This window comes from Carica papaya, chromosome 2, assembly GCF_054855325.1.
Source record: "Carica papaya isolate Zhongbai chromosome 2, ASM5485532v1, whole genome shotgun sequence".
NCBI lineage: Eukaryota > Viridiplantae > Streptophyta > Magnoliopsida > Brassicales > Caricaceae > Carica > Carica papaya.
Window position 1 is genome coordinate 22,504,361 of NC_142310.1, and position 19,957 is coordinate 22,524,317.

A 19,957-nucleotide genomic window follows, 5' to 3' on the forward strand; every position below is an offset into this window, starting at 1 on the left:
GCTGCACCTCCCTCAAAAAATAGAGCTTGATGTTGAAATGCATGGTTTTCCCATGAAACACTGGATTGTTTGAGATTGCAATGGCTGCTTGGTTGTCAACAAAAAATTTAGTACTTTCTTTCTGCTCTATATTTAAATCACACAAGATTTTTTTTAACCATAAAACTTGATTTGCAGCAGCTGTTGCTGCTATAAATTTAGCTTATGCAGCAGATTGTGCTATATAATCTTCTGCTTCTTAGAACACCATGAGAAAGCCCCTGAGCCTATATTGAAATAATATCCTGAAGTGCTTTTCATATCATCAACTGATCCAATCCAATCACTATCCGAAAAATCACACAACTTGAAATTTTTATATCTTTTAAACTGAACTCCATGATCAACAGTACCTTTGACATACCTTAATATTATTTTTGCTGCAATTAAATGCATTTCACTAGAGCAATGCATAAATCGAGATAAGAGACTTACAGTAAATAGAATGTCAAGCCTTGTTGCAGTGACGTACATAAAACATCCAATCAAACTCCTGTAATAACCTTCATCAACTTTATCAGCTCCATCTTCCTTGCTTAGTTTCTCCTTTTGATTCATTGGTGTGCTTACTGCCTTGCATTCTTCCATCTTAAACTTCTTTAAGATTTCCTTTGTATATTTTTTTTTTACCAATGAACACTTCATTTTCTTCTTGTCTGATCTCCATTCCGAGAAAATAGGTCATGAGACCAAGATCTGTCGTTTCAAAAACCTTTATCATTTCTTTTTTGAACTCTTTAACCAGCTTTGTATTATTTCCTGTCACCAGAAGATCATCAACATATAGGGACACAATGAGTGTGTCATTATTTTTATGTTTCACATAAAGAGTGGCCTCAGATAAGCTTTTAACAAAACCAAGACTTATCAAGTGCGCATCTATCCTGCTATACCAAGCTCTTGGTGCTTGTTTCAAACCATAAAGAGCCTTTTTGAGCAAGTAGACCTTGTCTTCTTCACCTTGCTTCACAAATCCTTCAGGCTGCTCTACATATATCTCATCCTGCAAGAAGCCATTTAAAAAGGTTGATTTGACATCCAGCTGAAATACTTTCCATCCCATTTGTGCTAATAATGCAAGCAGCAACCTTATTATCTAGCCTTGCCATAGGAGCAAAGGTGTCAGAATAATCAACACCGTATATTCGAGCATACCCTTTAACGACAAGTCTGACCTTATGTTTGTTGATAGAGCTGTCTGCATTCAGCTTTGTTCTGAACACCCATTTGATGCCAATGACCTTTCTTCCTTCAGGTCTCTTAACCAACTCCCATGTTTTATTTTTTGAAATCATAAACAGCTCCTCCTCCATTGCTTTCTTCCACTTTGAATCCTGTAATGCTTCTTCAGGATCACCAAGTTCACAAATTACCACATTATATCTTGCATCGATGTCTGAAATTGACCTTGTACCTCTAACTGGAAATCATCTTCCAGCTCTTCTTGCCATGAATCTGCTAGGTTCTCTTTAGTAACAATACTTCCTAGTTCTTTTGAATAACTATTTTTCTTCTGCAAATTTTTTCAATCCCATTGTTCATCCTCATTAAAGTGTGCGCATCTCTACTGATTGTCATTTTTGCTATTTGATGATGATACACCTTGTAAGCTTTAGAAATTGAACTATAACCCACAAAGATGCCTGAAATTACTTTTTGGTCAAGCTTGTCACGTTTTACCTGTGGCACGTGAACAAAACATACACAGTTAAATACTTTAAGAAAATTTAGCGAAGGCTTATACCCATACCAAGTTTCAAACGGAGTTTTATCTTCCAAAGCTTTGGTCGGAAGTCGATTTTGCAAAAATACTGCTGTATTGGCTGCCTCTGCCCAAAACTTTTTTGGTAACTCTTTCTCATGCAACATACATCTGGCCATCTCCATTACCGATCTGTTCCTTCTTTCGCTAACTCCATTCTATTCTGGAGTATATGGGACAGTAAGCTGATGTTCAATGCCAGCTTCTTCGCAAAATAAATTAAACTCTGCTGAAGTATATTCCTTTCCATTATCTGACCTCAACGCTTGAATCTTACAGCCACTTTGATTTTCTACCATTTTCTTGAACTTCAAAAATACACCAGCAACTTCTGATTTGAATTTCAAGAAAAAAATCCAGCACATTCTTGTGAAATCATCAATGAAAAGAATGTAGTAAAGACTAACTTGTAATGATGACGTTTTTTTGAGGTCTAGAAATATCCGTATGAATAAACTGTAATTTTTTGAAAGCTTTCCAAGTTGATTTTGAAAATGACGAACTATTATGTTTACCAAATTGACAGGCAGTACAGTCTAGCAAATAATTGTCAAGCTCCAGTAGTCCCCTTGTTAAGTCACTTTTCTGCAATCTTAACATCTTTTGAAGATGACAATGGCTAAGCCTCTTATATCAAATTTCTGTGTTGCTGGCTTTGGTAAAATAAGCTATCTGCACCATCGTAGGTTCATATGAGAAGCTTTTACCTTTCATTTTAACTCTTAAAATTTCTTTCCCAAATGCATCAAAAACAAGGCAATGGAAATCTTCAAAGGATACTTTAAATCCTTTCTCTAACAACTGACCAACACTTAATACATTTTGATCAATTTCAGGTACATAAATGACATCAGAAATTATTTTTCTACCTGAGCTGGTTGTAATTGCAACAGTTCCAATCCCTTTTGCAGGTAGATAGCCTCCGTTGCCTATTCTGATCTTCTTGATTTTTGAGGGCCTTAAATCTTTGAAGAGAGTTTTATCAAAAGTCATGTGGGTTGTACAACCACTGTCAATAAGCCAATCTTCTGAAGAACTTTTGGTTGAAAAACATGTCGCCACAAACATCCTATCTTTTTCTTCATCAGCAACTTGAGCAACTTTATTTTGGTTCTGGAATTTATTATTGTAAACCACAGCTTCATGTCCATCCTGACCACATTTGCTACATTTGGTATCTGTCCTTCTCCAACATTTGAAAGGTGGATGACCTATTTTACCGCAGTGCTGACAAGGTGGGTAGTTCTTTTTCGAATTTCTACCATTGCTGCGATTCTGGAACCTTTAGAAGATGTCACTTATGTTTTTTTGTCACTTTTCTATTTAGTTTTTTTAGCCACTAGGTGTTGGCTGGCAGAACTCCTTCGACAACATTTTCTTGCCTCATTAGCCACCTCTGATCTTGAGCTTGCAAGGCATTTAGCAGCTCTGCCAAAGTGATATTGGACAATTCCTTTGTATTTTCCAAGGAGGTAATGGTAGCTTCATATCTTTCTGACATAGTTACAAGAATTTTTTGAATAATTCTTGAATCTAGAAATTGAGTGCCAAGCAACCTTACCTTGTTTACAATGCCCAATAATCTGTCTGAGTATCCTTTGATTGACTCAAAATCTTTAATTCTCTGCAGTTCAAATTTCCTCAATAAATTCAGCACTTGCATGCCTCGAATCCTTTCATCTTCTTCGTATTCTTCTTTGAGATAATCCCAAATTTTTTTGCAGATTTAAGAGATATGATCCTTGTGAAGATATTTGCTGAAACAGCCGCAAAGAAAGTTGCATTTGCCTTGAATTTTCTGGTCTTCTTTTCCTTGTGATTTTTCATTTGGGCCACGGTAGGATTGTTTGGCAGCGGAGCGACTTCGTAATCTTCTTCCACGGCCTCCCAAAGATCCAAAGCCTCAAGGTAAGCCATCATTCTCACGACCCAGAGTTGATAATTCTCACCATCAAACACTAGAGGAGCAAAGTTGAAATAGCAGGTTTCACTCTCCATCGTAATCACAGATCCCTTAAGAAGAGAGTTTTGATACCAATTTGTTGTTTTATTTGAAGTTGAAAGAAACAGAGAAAGAAGAAGATGTAGAGCTTAAACTTTATGTTGATGAAAAATTATTTATTTGATCAGTAGTAGTACATTTAAATAGCAGGATAAAAACGTGATCTTAGGATAAAGCTACAAACCAGGAACCATATTATCAACATCTTAAAGATTAGGTCTGCTTTATTGACTGAGTCCAACAAAGAAAAAAATAAGTGTAGTTCAAAAACACGTTTTAACATATTCGAATAGGGGCTCTTGTGCTGGTTCTTGCAAGTCCCTGTGTTTTTCTAGTGTCTCACTTATTTCTTGGAAGACTAAGAAATAACTTATTATTTCTCAATCTTCCTTTGAAGTGGAATACAGTAGTGTCTTGGCTACAGTTACTTATGAAATACAATGGCTTTCTTTTTTTCTCAGTAATTTGTGTATCACTACTCATGTTGCTGCATTGTATTGTGACAACTTATCAACTATTAAAATTGTCAAAAATCCAATTTTTCATGAACGAATCAAATACAAAATATGTATACTCCAACTTGAGATGGACTATTAGAATAATAATTGAGGGTATATTTATAAATATTAAAAATTTAGGGCTATATTTGTAAATAATTTTAAATACAATTTGTATATAAATACAATTTGTTGACAAATATAAATCACTTTTTCTAGTTTACTTCATACATTCTTTTTCTCTTTTTTTACTCACTCTCTCTCAAACTTTCCAAGCAATCATTCTACTTGATTAATCTCAATTTTTCTTGATTTTTATTCATTTCCAATTCAACATCCTCACTTAATTTGACAGAAATGATGAAACATGTAAGAACTGAATAAGTCCATCACGAATTTTTTGTCGAACTACATGACAATCGTCCTCTATATGTTTAGCTCGTCATGGAAAACTAAGTTTTCAACAATTTTGACAACAAAAGAATTGTCACAATAAATCAAAGTTGTCTGAAATTGATCAATTTATAAATAACGAAACAAGTAAGTCAGCCACTGTACCTCACAGCTAATAGGAGCAAGAGCCTGGTATTCGACTTCTAAAGAGGACTTGGAAATAATTTGTTATTTCTAAATTTTATAAAAATTAAAGAATTACCAAGAAATAAACAGAAACCACTAATAGAACGATGAGAATTTATACAAAAAGCTTAATATGAATCACTAAATATTTTAAGTTGTAGAAAATTATGTGTTGAATAAAATAATCCTTAACTACGATAACTTTTCTAATATCTTAACACCTTATGTGCTGCCTCCAAACGAATCTAGGTAGGGGCTTCCAGAAACTAAGAAAGTTACTGCACATAAAAACTAATGTCTAACTTAATATTAATAAGGTATAAAAGCTTACCAATCAACTACCAATTAGAAGTGGCATTTACAATAGAAGAACCATCATCTTTAGTCAGCTTAGAAAAGGAAGCCAAGGGAATTGTGCCATTGTCTGTTCGAACAATCTTAATCATTACCTTGAATTTTCTTTCCATGAAAGCAAAGAAATTAATAATGACTTTTCTTTCTTTGGATTTGTTCTTCATAGGATACAACCAAGTATACCTACTTTTGTCATCAAAAGTTATAAGGAAGTAATGTGACCATAAGAAGAAGCAACAGAAATAGGTCCCTAAATATCAATATGGAGTAGCTCAAAACAATTATGAGAAACACATTGGCTAATAGGAAAAGTAAGTCTTTTTTGTTTACTAAAATGGCAAATGTCACAATCAAGAGATGAACAACGCAAAATGGATTTATCTATCTATTGAAGTATTTGAAGTCTTAGTTTTAAAGGATGATCAAGACGAAAATGGCACAAATTGTATTTACTTATAATTAAAAGACAGTCGAATGGACTGGAATGATTAACATAATTTACAATATTGAAATCTTTAGTCTTTATTACTTCAAGATGATACAATCCATCCGTCTCTTTAGCTATACCAATCTTCTTCTAGCTGGGAACATCCCGAATAATACAAAGGTTATTATAAAATAGCAATGAACAATGAGAAGATCTTAATAATTGGCTAATGGATATGAGGTTAATAGATAATTGTAGTGTAAATAAGACATTTTTTAGAACAAAAGTGAGTGAAAGGTGAACATTATCTATATGAGTGATAAGAATTCTTTGTGAATTAGGAAATTTAATGAATATGTTGTCTACTGATGTATATGAAGAAAACATCTCAATGGAACTGCCTATATAGTCAATAACCCAAGAATCAATAACACATTCAGTATTTTATTATATAAAATTGAAAGATAAGTGTGGCCGAACTGTTTTGGCAAATAAAGTATTAACTTGTGGCTGAACAATTATGTTATAGGAGCTTATGGTTAAATCAAGGTTAGGATTTTGTGACACTAGTCTTTGGTGAAAGAGAAAGGTAATTCATCTAAAACACTACATTGAATGTTAAATCTCACATGGGATTCAACCATATTAGAATTATTATAAGGCCTTTAAAGACTTGTTTGATTCACATTTAACACATTCCTCGGCTTAGGTTTTTAACTAGGTGGATATTCATAGTTCTTATAACATTTGTCCACAATATGGCCAACAAAGCCACAATGTGTGCAGGTAGCCCTTTTAGTACTAACTCTTCTAGTGTTTCTCTTATTATTCAATGGATTAAACATTATTTCCCTTCTTTTTTTACCATAAGGTTTATTGGTGTACTATATGTTTGAATCATATGACTGCATAGAAGCTTCAACATTGAGGCTCTGTTCATGCTGCAGTACTAACACAAATACTTTGTTCAAAGAAGGCAATGGTTCCATCAACAAAATCTATTATTTTACAACACTAAAAGACTTGTTTAGATCCCTTTAATATAGATAATATATCACTCATTGAGTAGTATTTCACTTTCATTACTCCAGCAAAAAGAGAGATATGATTTGAGAGTAATCTTCAAGCTTGCCTTACAAGCTAAGCCTCGCTGAAACAATGGAAGTCTTTGAAACCTAACCCACATTCAAGTTTTAATGAGTAAAAAGAGCTCCAACAAAACCAATCGATTCTCCCTTCATTTATTTGTTCATCCCGTAAAATGAAGCTGTCAATTTCTATAGTTTAGGAAAAATAGATATTTGCACCAAATTCATGTTTATTATATATCTAGGCAGAGACAAAACAACAAATTTTTCCTTAATCTCATTTTCGACTCTGGAGAGTTTTCTACAAGCACTTGCATAAAATTTTACAGAGACTTTTTTAACTAAGAAACCAAATGATACTTGAGAAAATAGTCCACCAAAGTCGAAAAACCAAGATATTGGTCCCGTCCTTCCTGTATTTAGACATACAACAACTTTAAAAAATGATTTTGCATTTACTTATCCAGCCCTTTAAAAATATGATAGAGGATGTATGTAAATTGATGGACTACCCCCTCATACCTCTGCAATATACATTGAATTTCCTGAATCTCTCATCTTGTTGCCTTCCCAAAAAATCAAGTTGTCATCAACAAGCAATAAATGCAAGAGATGTAGGGCCAAGCGAGCAATCCTGATACCATTAATCTTTTGTTCATTTTATGCATGTCTAAGCAAAAAAGGAAAATCTTGTGCACACCTTAACATAAACCCCTCTTTGTGTTAATTATCACATGTGGAATCCCATTTACAAAAAATTAAGTACATAACTGAAGTGACATGAGCCTTTATTAATGCAACAAAACGTGAGTGAAAACTTGATTTTAAGAGCATTCCTTCCAAATTGCCAAGACACTCATCATAGGCTTCACTAACATTGGTAGAGATGCTTGTGATTAATTTATGATTAATGATGTTTTCCATATATATATATATATATACACCTCATATAATATACGCACATTAATGGTTTTTATCTTTAAAAGAAGTTAATTCAGAAAGCATCTCAATTTTATGTACTGGGAACATTACAAATTTGGATTTCTATGCGTATGTATGTATGTATGAATGAATAATGTTGAGGAGCATGTTGCAATCCGACTATTTGGCCATGTATAGTGTATATGATGATCATATAATATTGCAAATCTCATTTCCATCATTAATCAATAGATTATTTGATGGGCATATGCTTACACATACACACATCGATATAGAAAATTCAAGCAGAGTGGTGCACTTTGAAAATATGTGATTGGTTTCTCTTCATTCACACAGTCAAAGCAGTGATCAAATCACTCTTTATCGTATTACAGATACGATTCTAATATGTGTGAGTGCTGGATTCTGCAGTTAATATCAGAACTTACCTAATATTTTAAAAATAGTAAAAGAAGTTTTTATATTTATCCAATTAAGTAATACTAATCGATATTAATTAATTATTTATTGGGTCAACTCACACTGTATGTATCTTCTAAGTCGAGACAATTACTATAAGGTGGCAATTCCCTAGCTAAACCAACAATTATTCATTGGGTCAACTCACACAGTGTACACTGCAATTGTTGAAATGGGAATTTGAACTGTTAATTGAAATTTTGATTTTTTAAATTCATAATTAGTTGGAGGCTAAATTTTAGAATTTAATTTATTAATTTGAAATTTACCACATAGATATATATATATAAATGTTTTATAACAAGAGAATATTTGAAAAAAACAGTGTATTTTAAGAAATTATTATTATAAATTTTTTTGTTTAAAATAAATTTTGTACATACTTATGGGAATTGTTATTCAGACATAATTTATATTATAAGATAATAAATTAGTGCTCCTTCATGCAATAAAATCAATTAAAACTTTTTTGAAGAAAAAATATTATTTTTCACTAAATCAAACAAAGAAATAGAAAGTTATGAACAACCATTTGGCCCTCTCAAATGAAAAAGAGTTTCCTTTAATGATATAATTAGTAATAATTAATCATCTATTAAATTAAACAACAACAACAACAAAAAATAGCATCTTGGACAAATAAAAAGCCAGAAAATTAGAGATCTCCTCCAAATAAAATGTCTTCTACCAACAATTCAGACTTGGATATACAAAGGAAATTGCTCTCTAGTCATCCAAACGACTGAAAGTCATAACCTCAAGCATCTCCAGCAATAATACAGCTATATATATATATATATATATATATATATAAAGGTAGGAAGGTACATGCAGAAGAAAGATTTGAGTAGAGGAAGCATCTAATAGTGTTTTAGTGATTGTGATGGTGGTGATGTGTTTGCAATATATGTTGATAAAGTTCTGGGAGTTGAACCAATTATGTGTCTGTGTTTTGAGGCACAAAAACTTGAAAGGCAAAGATATATATATACAGTATTCTTGTTTGGTTCTCTGGGGTCCAACCTAAAGAAAAAGTGATCATGGAATCCCTTGCTCTAAAATTAACAAAACCTTTTTCTTTTTCACGCTAACCCACTCTACTCATTCTTTTTCTAAATTATCAAACCAAAATGGTCCCATTCATTAATTCTGCAGAACCAAAAACATTTCATCTTCATCTCAAATTCTATATATACAGTATTGATCCTCACTTTATCTTCCTCTAGTCTCTATATACACTGAGTTGGCTACCACCCATTTATTCAGAGTATATGCAGTCACCCAAGAAAGCTATACTTTATTCTCTTGCGTTATTTGTATATATGTTATAAACCGGCTTGCAATTTGAGAAGAGGAGTTCATAATGTCTCATAGTTTACTCTTGTTTAATATCCTATCAATAATCTATTTATATATGTTGAGAAAATAATTTTCTAGTATGCACACAATCATATAAACTTATAAACAAAATAAAAAAATATATATAAAAAAAACTTTCTACTCAATAAGAATTGAGAATACATCGCCAATAAAATTGTAAATCTTTATATAGATAAAGTAATAAAAAAATTTTTCAAAATATTTTTAAAATCAAATCATTTCAACAATATGTTTATTAAAATTACTTTCTCTAGTAACATATAATGTTAGTGAAGAATCTAACACAGATAATGATGGAATCATATATCTAATCAAAACGTCTGTTGGTTTTGTTAGGATAAACAGCATTGTTGACGAGCAGTAGTAATAAAGCATTTCTTGAACATGGCAGGTGGAGGTGTAAGGAAAAAAAAAAGAAGAAATTGAATGATTGCATGGTTATATGCATTGAAATTTGAAATGGAGACTCGATAAGGTAAGTACGAGTCATCATTTCTGACTACAAATCAAAAACTGATGATTAAATAATTAGAATAGAATTTTGTTTATGAACAGAGAGAGAGAATTCATGATAAAATACTTATAGGCTATATGAATAAATACTAGTAGAAGTCGAGGTGAACCAGCCAGGGTATATGTAAAATCAAACAAGTTAATGAAAGCTAAAAAGTATATATATATATATATTTTTATTTTTGAAGATTCAAATTTCTGTCCATAAGAATCCAATAATTGGAAAGAAAAGCAAGGGCAGATATGTAACTTGGGTGTAAAAGCAAAGGAATTTCTAAATTTTGGTTTCGTGCTACACATCTCTCTATGTGCTTTTGCTTTTCTTTTTATAAAGCTAAAGATGCAACCAAAATATACTCACCCAAAAAAAAAAAAAAAAAAAAGAAGAAAGGGTACCTTGGATGCTGTTAATATGAATATTTTCCTTTTAGATGCAGTCACTCCCAATCCCAGTTCTTCAAATTTCTGGTCCTTTTACTTCAATCTGATTAGCCTACTGCTTTGTATAAAATAAAATCTACCCGTTTCTAACCTTCATCATCTTTCCCATGGCTGCTTCTCATATCAATTTCCTTTTCCTTTCTTCTCTCTTCCTTCTTCTACTTTCGTCTTCTTCTTCTTCTTCTCATTCAGTAAATGTTTTGTCCCTCAGAAAACAGGCCTCAATCTTGGTTTCTTTGAAGCAAGGTTTTGAATCCTACTACCCTTCTCTTCAGACCTGGGATGCATCGAACTACTTGTTGCTTTGTTCTTGGACTGGAATCCAATGTGACCACATGAACACATCAGTTATTGGTGTTGATATCTCTAATTATAACATTTCTGGGTCCTTGTCCCCTGTAATCACCCAGCTGCAAAGCCTTGTCAATCTGTCAGTCAGTGGAAACAGCTTCTCAGGCCAGTTTCCAACAGATATTCACAAGCTAACCAGGCTTCAGTTCCTCAACATATCTAACAACATGTTCAGTGGCGAATTCAACTGGGAATTCTCACGAATGAAGAAGCTCGAAGTGCTCGACGCTTACGACAATTACTTCAATGGCTCCTTGCCTTTGGGTGTCACTGATCTTCCGAATCTGAGATACTTAAGTTTTGGCGGGAATTACTTGAGTGGGAAAATCCCTCCGAGTTATGGAAAATTCAGGCAGCTCAAGTACTTGTCCCTGGCTGGAAATGATTTGGGCGGTTCAATACCGAGAGAGCTGGGAAATCTTACCAGTCTGGAGCAACTCTACTTGGGTTATTACAATGATTTTAATGGAGGAATCCCAGCAGAATTTGGTAGGCTGATTAATCTGGTTCATCTGGATCTTGCAAACTGTAGCTTGCAGGGTAGTATTCCTCCAGAGCTGGGAAATCTCAAGAAACTAGACACTCTCTTCTTGCAAACCAATGAGCTGAGTGGTTTAATTCCACCGGAGCTCGGAAACATGACTAGTCTTAAATCACTTGATCTTTCAAACAATAAATTAACAGGAGAGATCCCACTCCAATTCTCAGCCCTCCAGGAACTTCTTCTCCTCAATCTTTTTGTCAACAGCTTCCATGGAGAAATCCCATCTTTCATTTCCCAGCTACCCAAGTTGGAAGTTCTCAAGCTATGGCGGAATAACTTTACAGGTTCTATCCCTTCAGACCTCGGACGAAATGGTAGATTGATGGAGCTCGATCTTTCCAGTAATAAGCTCACAGGACTCCTCCCCAGCTCACTCTGCTTTGGAAGGAGGCTCAAGATTTTGATTTTGTTCAATAACTTCTTGTTTGGTCCTCTTCCTCGTGATCTTGGTAAATGCTACACTCTAACTAGAGTTAGAATGGGTCAAAATTATATGACTGGGTCCATACCAGATGGGTTTCTGTACTTTCCTAATCTATCACTTGTAGAGTTGCAGACCAATTATTTGAATGGCCAGATTCCTTCACAGACAACCAAGGAACCCTCCACGCTTGCCCAGCTCAATCTTTCCAACAATCGCTTATCTGGGTCTCTTCCTGCTTCCATTGGAAACCTGTCTAGCTTGCAGACTCTTCTCCTTACTGCAAACTCTTTCACAGGGGAAATTCCATCTGAAATTGGTCAGCTCAAAAGTCTGAACAAGTTGGATATGAGTATGAATAACTTTTCAGGTAGAATCCCTCCTGAGATGGGTAACTGTCTGCAGCTAACTTACTTAGATTTGAGTCGGAACCAGCTCTCAGGTCCCCTTCCGGTTCAAATTTCTCAAATTCACATTCTAAACTATCTCAATGTGTCCTGGAACAATCTGAACCAGAGTCTCCCCAGAGAGATTGGATCTATGAAGAGTCTAACCTCTGCTGATTTCTCCCACAACAATTTCTCTGGTTCAATACCTGAATTTGGACAGTACTCATTCTTTAACTCCACATCCTTTGTGGGTAATCCTCAGCTCTGTGGATCTCAATCCAACCCGTGCAATTCCTCGTCAACCTCACCTTTACAATTACATAACCAGAACACCACCAAATCATCTCAAATCTCGGCTAAATTCAAGCTCCTCTTTGCACTGGGACTGTTATTTTGTTCACTGGTGTTCGCCCTTCTGGCAATATTCAAGACCCGGAAAGTAGGAAGAAATTCAAATTCATGGAAGATCACTGCATTTCAGAAGCTGGAATTTGGAAGCCAAGACATTCTGGAATGCATAAAGGAAAACAACATAATAGGGAAAGGTGGAGCAGGGATTGTTTACAGAGGAGTAATGCCTAATGGAGAGCAAGTAGCAGTGAAGAAACTATTAGGTATAAACAAAGGGTGTTCTCATGACAATGGTCTGTCAGCAGAGATTCAGACTTTGGGTAGTATTAGACACAGAAACATCGTGCGATTGCTTGCGTTTTGTTCGAACAAGGAGATGAATTTGCTTGTGTATGAGTACATGCCAAATGGAAGCTTAGGTGAGGTTCTGCACAGGAAGAGTGGAGGGAATCTCAAATGGGAAATAAGGTTGAAGATCGCCATTGAAGCAGCAAAAGGATTATGTTACCTGCACCATGATTGTTCTCCTCTCATCCTCCATCGAGACGTCAAGTCCAACAACATTCTACTCAACTCAGACTTTGAGGCTCATGTTGCTGATTTTGGGCTTGCCAAGTTTCTGCAAGATACTGGGACCTCACAATGCATGTCTGCAATTGCTGGTTCCTATGGTTATATTGCTCCAGGTATGTATACATACACATATACACGCACACTTCTATCTATTCCTGCATCTATACTTCATATATTCACTAATATACTTATATATATAAGGGTGATATCTATGTCTGTTTAAATCCTTCTAATGGATCTGGCCATATGATTAAGTATTCTTACTAAGAAAAATCACTACAAGTGTTAATACGTGAAACAATCTTTTCTTGTTTGAAAAAGACTTTTTTGCACTATCAGGTCAGTGCATATATACATTAACATATAAGTATTATATATAGAGTCCAATCCAAATCAAATTACAAGTTATCTAAATGGAGCTTTGGATTTTTTTTTTTTTACTTAGGTGAAATGAGTATGTCCCCAAATAACCCGTATGAATCATTGATTGACAATAATATTGTTGGTTGTTAATTTTTGTGAGCATATATAAAAATATAGATTATGCTATATATATACGTATATATACTTTTGCTCCCAAATGATGACCATATGTAACACAAAACAAACGAAGAATATAGTTTAGGATGAGTCATACGTACGTGAAGCCCAAGAAGGGTAAAGACTACTCCACTAACGCAAAGGAAAATTCTGCTTTTCAACTTTTGTTTTAGTGTCTGTAACGATGAACAAGTGGGGAGAAGTGAACTTTAGTACGTATCACAAACCCATCTTCTTCTTCGATAGCTGATCAGACCCCACATCCTGACTGATCCTCAGATCAAAGAAGAAGAGAAACATATTTTAAAATGTAAAGCAAACCTATCTAAGAATCGTGATCGGGATCTAAGCTCTACTTTCGCTAAACCCTAGAAGGAGAAACATATGTATGTATATATAGATATATATGAATGGGATAAAGAAAGCTATATATATATATATTATGTATACTTTTACTTTTTTCTTTAAATATTTACAGCAGAAGATGTGCATGCATGAATGCATGGGTACTTTACTGGGAAGATGAGTAATTAAGCGGCCTCTTTCTTTTTCTGGGTGCTAATAAAATAGTGAACTGAACAATCCTTTTTCTTTTTAAAAAATATATAATTTTGTTTCTTATATATGTATATAGTTGATGTAAAAGATGAATGAAAAGTTATGGTACATGCAGAGTATGCGTACACATTGAAAGTGGACGAGAAGAGCGATGTATACAGCTTCGGAGTGGTACTACTGGAGCTGATAACGGGGAAAAGACCAGTCGGTGATTTCGGGGAAGAAGGAATAGACATTGTTCAATGGAGCAGGGTAAAAAGCAATTGCAGTAAGCAAGGGGTGGTGAACATACTTGATCAGAGATTAATAAGTAACAGTGTGATGGTAAAGGAAGCAATGCAGGTGTTCTTTGTAGCCATGTTATGCGTTCAAGAACAGAGCGTGGAACGACCAACCATGAGAGAAGTTGTCCAAATGCTTGCTCAGGCCAAACACCCTTCCACTTTTCACATGCAATAATCCTACCTAATTAATTATATATATTTTATATCATCAACCTTATACACATTCCAAATTTGGCAGCCTTTAGGGTTCTCACATGACATCACAACACAAGAGAAAGTGAGAGAGAGAGAGAGAGAGTATATATATAGAGTGTATTTTTTGGGTTGCCCTTCTTGTCTCCTTTGTCTTTTTCTCTTCTTTCTTTTCTTTTAAGTACGCAGATCATCGTTGGTTATTAAATAATATGCTGTAGTAATTAGAGTTAAGCGTAGAGGTGGTATATATATATATGTGTGTAACTTCTAGTGGATTCAAGGTGCGAAAGAAAAAGAAAAAGGCTGCAGCGAGCTGCAGACATGACCGAGGGAGCAGTACAATGTAGGAGCTGATGAAAACACAATGAATGGAGAAGGAATTGGGTTGCCTTCATTATTGTGTCATCATTAATATTTTTTTTGGGGGGGGAGGGATTATTTCGACCAACTTATATGAAGATGCTTCTTATGATTTTGATTTTTACAACTCTCTCATATCTTATTTTTACGATCTCCATGCATGATTATTATCTCTTAATAATTAACACGTGCTTTGCTCAAGCTTAGTCTTTTCACAAATGAATTTCAGTTCCTTTTCTAAATCAAAATAAATATCTACATTATAACTAATTAATTAGCATGGTATATTATCCTTTTTCCAAATTCTTCATACATATAATATGTATTATATATACGTATATTATTCTCTTTTTTTTTTTTTTTCTTCTTTTCAATTTTTAACTTTGGCCTCAAGATATAAGCTGTATTGTTGGAGGAACTGTATCTCATAAGACTAATGATGGCAACATGATTATCTCTCAATGTCACGATCAGTGTATTGTTCTTATAAATCTACTAATTTCTCCTTTTCTAAAAATATTTTTTGGTAGTAACACAATTATTATTTTATATAATTTATGGGTAAAGACATTAAGTTTACAAGTAGAATACAACACTAACCTGTATGACACTGTTTCAGTAGAAAAACAAATAAAATCAAACATAAAGTATGAATTATCTCCCTATCATATTTATCAATTAATTAAAAATGTAATTAAATTAGTTTTAGTAATTATTTAATATTAAAATATTTTAATAAAAGAATAAATTGATATGATTTAATGTATTTTTTACTAAAACTAGTTCTAGATCATATCATATATATATATATATTAAGATTATATTAACTTAACTATTACTAAATATAGTTAACGATATTTATTACACTAACTAATATTTAATAACTAACTATAATTAATCATATTTACAATAGTATGAAATGTATTTGGTTAAAACAAGTTCTAGCTTTCTAGATATAAAACAAAATTGTGAGAGTGTTAGGTTGCAGAGGAAGTGGAGATGAATTAGTTATTTATAATTTAAAAAAAAAAAGTTGCCTATTATGCTGAGACTAATACATCAGTCACATTATTGAAAAAAATAATTATTATTATTTCTAAAATTGAGTTAAAATTGGTGTAATACATGAATGAAAATTAATTATTTATAAAATTAATTTTCATAACTAAGCTAATACTGGTATGTCATTGATTATTTTCAAAATTAGTTTAATATAATTAAATTATTTCTAAAAAATTTTTAAATTAGCTTAATACATGCACGTATGCTTATAAAGTTAGATTAATTTAAAATTAATTCGATATGTGCATATAAATTGATTATGTCTAAAATTAATTAAATACATACATATATGACAACAAAATTGATTTAATTACTTTTCTATGAACGTAATTTAATGATTTACTGATTTTTGCAAAGTTATTTTCAAAAATTAGTGGTAGTTTTAAAGTAGTAATGATAATTAAAATAATTAATTCTCAATATCATATTCTTTTTTACAAACACACATCAAGTTACATTAAAAAGAATTTTCAAAATTAATGCAGTATACCCTTATTCTGTGTTCACAAAATTAATTTAATTATCTCCTGATTTATGCGTAGGCATTTTAAGACTTCAACCGTAATTACATAAATTATATAAATAATTACTTTAAGTTGGAATTATAAGCATCGATCAATTTTTAATAAAGTTATTTCTAAGTTATAAATCACTAGTTAGTTTAATTATTTGTATAATGCAAGACAGAGAAAAAGAAAAATAATTGGGGCAAATTATTTGCGAAATCTCAAAAGGCGTTGCAACATTGAAATGACTACACATTTATGGTAGTTTTTTTGGCAGTGTAGAAAATAGTCACGTGTTTAAATATTTTTTAATGTATTAATCAAGGAATTAAAGAACAAAAAAAGAGAGAAGTTTTAGGTTCATTTTCATCATAAACATCTTTATACTTCCGACTTTTTTAACCGTGCACGTATTGCTTCATCCTGAACTTGTAGATTCGACTCTCTACTTCTTTCTTAGTTCTTGTGCCTTGTAATTCTCTGTTTCATCATCATCTGTTGATTTTTTAATCTATTTTTATTACGACTACTTCGATGCACAACAATTTTATTCATCTTTTTAGCGGCTCTTTAGATACAGTAGTATACATTTCCTAATAATTGGTGAAAAATGAGTTGTGAATCCGACAGGATAAGTGAATATGAGTAAAAAAGTAAATGTGACTCATGTAGAGACCTATAAAACTGAATATAATTATTAGCTTTTTAGGTGGTTTTCATCTTTCTTCTTATCTTTTATCTCATGTACTTTCTTTTTTCTTTGTGCAATTTATTTATTTTTTACTTACTAGGCATTTTATTGTTCAACAAATTATCAATTTTATTTTGCCACTATACATGAAACTATAAGTTCGAGTGCTTCATCACTCTTTGTTTTGTGATTGCTATAATTAGTATTGAGTTCTAGTAGAAATCTAATCTTATATCACAAAATGCTAAGAAGCTTTGAGAAGTTATTAGGCTATAATTTTTACTATACGAATTGGATTTTTATTAAACAAGATTTATCAATTTTTTTTTTTATTGATGGTGATGCTAATGGTACTCTTGATTGCTTTGTGTCAGTTTGCAATATGTTTCTGTAGTTTGTTACTAGTCTTTCTTCTTTCAGTATCCAACCCTATGGTGTTTTAAATGAAAATCGTAAAGAGGTTCGATAAACTAGTAAGGTACATGAGTAGGGACCAGCAGAGGAAAAAAGAAAAAGAAAAAGAAAAGAAAATTGTGAATAAGTTACTAACGAATGGAGGTTGTTTTTTTTTTAATTAACAATGTTTGTCTCTTTTAGACCAATTTGGAATGAGTACATAATGGTGTAAGGAGGCGGTGGTGCTTGGTGGAACCAGAGGAAATATATAAAGAGGTTATTGATATGTTTAGAAATAAAATCAAAAGAATTTTCTACTCTCTTTTATATGGTTTATTAAGATAAATGCATCAATTAAAGTTTCAAAGCTTGGTGTTTTTGAGTTTTTTTAGGAATATTTTCAATTATGGAATAAATGTATTTATGTTTTGAACAGAGAAAGAGAAAGGAATATGAAGTATTCATTAGTGAAAAAAAGAGTATGGACTTGAGTAATAAAATAGACTTTGATAAATGTATAATCTCATTCCTTCAATTTTAAGAAGAGAAAAAAAATACTTATTACACGAGTCTTCCTTGTTTGTAAGTTCAAATATAGTTAAATATAAAAATATTTTATTTTTTTCAGATTGTTCTGTTAGATTTAAAATTGATAGTTTTTATCTAATGACAGAATCTTTTAGAGTCTCACGTAATAAAATATAAAACTATGATGGTATTGTTGAAGATATATTAATCACATTATGAGAATTACACTTAGGGACAAGTTGAAGAAAAGTTCATTATAAATAATGTTCTCTCTCTAACTTCAGCCAATTTTTAGATGTGTTGGAGATCCTTTGTTTATCCTTATTATGTTGATATCTTACTCAAGATTGCAAAAGTTTCTGCGGCTTTAGCAAGCTTTTAAAGGTTATTTTACTGAAATTTCTTTTCAATGCATATGTTCTATAATCTTGTTAGATATTATTTGAATGGATCACAAAAATGATGTATTTTTTATTCACTTTGTAGATTCTGTAATTATGGAGTTAACAGAAGCAAAAATAGAATGAGTTAACAAATTCTTAAACATGATGAGGTTCATTATTAAAGAGATAGTCAAGTTCCTCTCTTGTGAAATGCTGTGGTGCAATTTTGATTTTTGTTGTTCAATTTTCTTTGTGGAGTTGTTCAACTTCAAAAAAATGTAAAATAAATGTTATTTTCAAAGGGGTTATCTTTCTCATTTGCCTTATGTGTTTAAAATATGTCTTCTTTAATAGTATTAATTCATTAATTCATTCAACACAAGCCTATTAGCTGAAACTCTCTCCATCTTGAGTCATTCCATTGTTCTTGATAAATGTTGATTAATCCATTATATAAATGTTTTATGACATGGTATTCTAATATGTATGTATACATAATTATGATGAACATATTTGTTGTATGTCCATTATTAGACTAAGATATGTCTTATCATAAGAATCCTTACAACTAGATTATGTTTGGGTACTAGGTGTTATAACTATCACTCACATACAAACTTTAAAAGATTCTCATTAACTTTACATCTTGTGTTTCCTTGTTTTTTGAAATGGATATTTAAGAATTCAAATATAATATAATAAAAGTGTAATTTGGATGTTTAAATTGACTATTTTATTTGTATAATTTTTTCACTGATAACAATTTATTATTAGATTTTTCATCTTTTATTCCAAATTTAGTCATTGAATTAGTAAATTGAAATTGATTGTTTTGCTTCTAAACATGGTCCACACATGATATTTTCAATTTATCACACATTATTAATCTTTGGTGGGTTTTTTTTTTTTTTTTTTTTTTCCATTTATCAATTTCAAACTTGCAATTAGTTTATATTGTATTAAATGATTGAGTGTATAAGAAGGCCTTAAATCTTGTCTTTGTTTAAAAAATGTGTTTTCATACTAATACGATATCACAATTTATCTTCCTTTTAGACTCATATGGACTTTAAGCAAGATAGAGATGGAAACAAAATCATCTAAAGGGTTTGTGTTTAAATTGCAATAAATTTAAGTTATAAGAAATTGATGCAAAAAATTATTTTAGCTGGAATTTGTAGAGGAAAATGATAATCAACCAAAAGAACCTTTAAATTTGACATGATTGGTTACTACCTTCTTGTAATGCTTGCGAACAAGCGCTATTTAAAGGAGTGGAACCCAAAATATTGAAAGAAGAAAAAGAAGTGACATAATGAAGTTTCTTATGTACAAGTCCCAT

At 32.1% G+C, this 19,957-nt stretch overlaps 1 protein-coding gene and 1 long non-coding RNA gene across 2 annotated transcripts; one reads left to right on the forward strand and one right to left on the reverse strand.

Moving 5' to 3' along the window:
• Positions 1-337: 337 nt before the first annotated feature.
• On the reverse strand, positions 338-4,331 carry LOC110817389 (uncharacterized). Its single transcript, XR_002540186.2, has 2 exons — positions 2,671-4,331; positions 338-2,473 (listed from the first exon to the last, which is right to left on the reverse strand). It is a non-coding gene; the product is annotated as an uncharacterized LOC110817389 (long non-coding RNA).
• Positions 4,332-10,283: 5,952 nt separating this feature from the next.
• On the forward strand, positions 10,284-15,250 carry BAM3 (Leucine-rich receptor-like protein kinase family protein). Its single transcript, XM_022045952.2, has 2 exons — positions 10,284-13,225; positions 14,326-15,250. The coding sequence occupies exons 1-2, from the start codon at positions 10,591-10,593 to the stop codon at positions 14,667-14,669; spliced, it is 2,979 nt and encodes a 992-aa protein (XP_021901644.1). The 5' UTR covers positions 10,284-10,590; the 3' UTR covers positions 14,670-15,250.
• Positions 15,251-19,957: the final 4,707 nt, after the last annotated feature.